This window comes from Auxenochlorella protothecoides (genome assembly GCF_000733215.1).
Source record: "Auxenochlorella protothecoides strain 0710 unplaced genomic scaffold scaffold120, whole genome shotgun sequence".
In the NCBI taxonomy this organism is placed as follows: Eukaryota; Viridiplantae; Chlorophyta; class Trebouxiophyceae; order Chlorellales; family Chlorellaceae; genus Auxenochlorella; species Auxenochlorella protothecoides.
In genome coordinates, this window is record NW_011934400.1 from 1 (window position 1) to 3,164 (window position 3,164).

The 3,164-nt window shown below is 59.5% G+C and overlaps 1 protein-coding gene across 1 annotated transcript in view; it reads left to right on the forward strand.

Moving 5' to 3' along the window:
* Window positions 1–2,353: 2,353 nt before the first annotated feature.
* F751_0960 (hypothetical protein) overlaps window positions 2,354–3,164 on the forward strand; it is a gene marked incomplete at both ends in the record, with an annotated part of 2,354 nt that continues 1,543 nt past the window's right edge. Inside the window, one exon of the mRNA XM_011402855.1 lies at window positions 2,354–2,537. Coding sequence (XP_011401157.1) covers window positions 2,354–2,537 — 184 coding nt within the window. The remainder of the gene's footprint in view (window positions 2,538–3,164) is intronic.

A 3,164-nucleotide genomic window follows, 5' to 3' on the forward strand; every position in this document is an offset into this window, starting at 1 on the left:
GCTCGCACGGCCTCCGCCTCCTCGTAAAACGCGTTCCCCCTCCCCCACGCCTCGTCACGGCCAACGGTCCCCCCTCCCACGCCCCTCGCCTCCCACGCCCTCCTCCCACGCCCGCCTCCTCCCACGCCCTCCTCCCACGCCCGCCTCCTCCCACGCCCTCCTCCCAGCCCCCCCCTCCCAGCCCTCCTCCCAGCCCGCCGCCTCCCAGCCTCCCTCCCAGCCCGCCGCCTCCCAGCCCGCCACCTCCACCACCTCCACGCCCTCCTCCTCCTCCAGTCCTTCCGTCGCCAGTCTTGGCAGTGACGGTAAACAGCGACCACACCTTCACTTTCAGAGTAACAACAACCGGTTACTACGTTGCTCTCCTGAACGTGTACAAGAATGCAGCCCGGCAGTACCGCTGGGTGATAACAACAAAATCTTACACATACACCAACACCCCCACCAACAAATGGGCGGCGGGCGTTGTTACGACATGGGACTGCATTGCAACCGATGCCAATGGTTGGGATTCGGAAACATCGAACCGGGTCACAGTCACTTTCAAGTGATGTTGGGCCCCACCACCCAAACCGCCATCTGTGTGCCACCCCTGAACAGCCCTGGCCCCACGCCCACTACTTCTCGCTGTAATCACCTGCTGCATTACACATGTGTGGGACACGGCCTGCCCAAGGTCAGGGTGCAGGCCTGGCCTGACCAGGTATGTTTATATGGGGTCATCAGAAGGTGCCGTTGGGTTCCCTTCCACACGTTTTTGTGAATTTGCAGGACACCTGAAAAATGGGTACCACATTTCGCTGTCTGACTTGCTCACTGGAGTCGTATTAATGTTGCTGCATTATCAAGCATGCCCTGAAACGTGAAGCACAGCTGAGTGGTATACCCTGTCAGGCACCGTAGCACATTCCTGAGCCTTGTATCATCTCGAGACCTCTGCATGAAGTCAGGAAGGCCCTCGTGCTGCCTGACGACAGAAAATTTAGTCCAGAGCACGGGCAGTGAAACGCAATCGGTATTCCGCAGCCGTATTAATACACCTGCAGCCCGTTTACCTGGGTGCAGCTTCTGTAGGTGTGCGGAATGAGACATCAAGAACCCCCACGCATGCATTGCTGTTACATCCAATGCTGCTCCCTCTCATGCCTCCACCTTTCTGTTATAAACTCGTCACAGGTGGATCTCAAAGGGGTTGGTCGCGGCTCTCACTCAGCAAAACTTGCCTGTGACGATCAGACGATATTCGTACGATGCGCTCCTTGACACTACTTGCTCGAGACCACATGTTGCGGGGATGCCGGCCGACACTCGTTACACCTTCGCAGCCATGAGCAGAGGTGGGGACGCTGGGAGGGAGACTCAGTCACAACCTTACCAGGAGCCACGCCCAGTGCAAAAGCTCGAATCCCAGCAATGTGGCGCGTTGTCGAGGATCATCGAGAAAGTACGAGACAGGGACAACGGGGAACTCCTCCGGGCGAAAGTCTCTCCCACTCGCCACCTGGCATCCCGACGCGGCACTCCGTTTTGGCCAGGACAAAGGGTATATGAAGTTTGCTTGGCACATCACCAAGATCAAATGTGCATGCTTCCAGTGATATTAATTTCTTCTTTGGCTTGAGCGTGCCGCTGGGCCTCCTGCCACTTGCCGCACGGACACTCCGAATCCGGCGCGGGCCTGGGATTTCCGGACATGGCCAGAAATTCCGTCTTGTACCTGGCACTCGGCCTCCTACTCTGTCAAGATGCTTTGGCGGTATGTGTGTTGGTGATTTACGCATGCGGGCGAGAGGCCGACCCCGCCGTCTTCCCCCCTCCGACAATTGACCTCACAGTCTCATCCTTCATCCTTGTGCGCAGGGCAAGTGCGCGTCCGGCTTCATATCGTTCCCAAGTGTACTGTGAGTTGCTGGGTCGTACATTTGAGACAGCTTCGAGTCCCGCGATGGTCCGAGACCGCCTGCCGAATCCTTCGGTGGCTGTCTTGGCGATAAACCACGCTGCGCTGTCATATCGGGTTTGTTTCAGCCGGCCACGGCCACTTGCCCATCACCTGAACCCTTTGTGGCGCTATCAACATGCAGGTTGGGCAAAGATGTCTACTTCGTGACATCGGACAGCGCGACAGGGTACTGCAGGTGCGCCAAGGGACCGTGGTGGGTAAATCTCCTGATGAGGGACATTGGGCACCAACGACACAGTAGTTCGCAGGATACCATGTGCCACGGTAGCAGACAGGGGCTGACCGCGGCAGAGCTGACCTATCCAGACCGTCTCTTACAACCCCAGGTTGAGAGGCTTCAGCAAGGCGGGCGGGGTCCGGACGACGACCTTGCAAGCCCTGGGGTTGAGCATGCATGCACTGCACCTGTGGCCCCAGAGGGTTGAACGCTCTGGCTCCACCGCCATCCTCCTGGCTGTTGAATGCCTGAAGCCTGGGCAGCATGCCTGCACGGCAGACGACGCCGGCAATGTGGGCTTCAATAACAAGGGGTCGAACAACTTTGGCAACGGCAACATCGGCAGTGGGAACATTGGTGAGTGGTGGGTGGGTTCACATTGGCCTCCCAGCCTCCCATCGTGTTCCTCACAGTCATTCCCCTTCTGGGCCGCACAGGGAACAGCAATGCTGGGGCATTCAATTGGGGTGACAACAATCACGGAAACGGCCTTCGGTGCTTCAACTGCAATGGGGCAGCCTCCAAGACAGCGCCCTGCACTGTGGAGGAGTTCAGGAATCGAGCCGTACATCTGGCTCACCCACCCCCCCGCCGGAATTCGAACCCCCCCATCTCTCCCAAGAGGAGTCCACCTCCCACTCCCAAGAGGAGTCCACCTCCCACTCCCAAGAGGAGTCCACCTCCCACTCCCAAGAGGAGTCCACCTCCCACTCCCAAGAGGAGTCCACGTCCCACTCCCAAGAAGAGTCCACCTCCCACTCCCAAGAGGAGCCCGCCCCCCCCCCCAACGATGAGCCCACCTCCCTCCCCCAAGAGGACCCCCCTCCCCCCCCCAGAAGGAGCCCACCCCCCTCACCAAAGGCAAGCCCGCCTCCGCCGCCACCATCGCAGTCACCAATATCTCCTCCATCACCCCCTCCTCCATCACCCTCACGAAGCCCACCTCGAACCTCCCCTCCCAGCCCGCCGCCTCCCAGCCCCCCT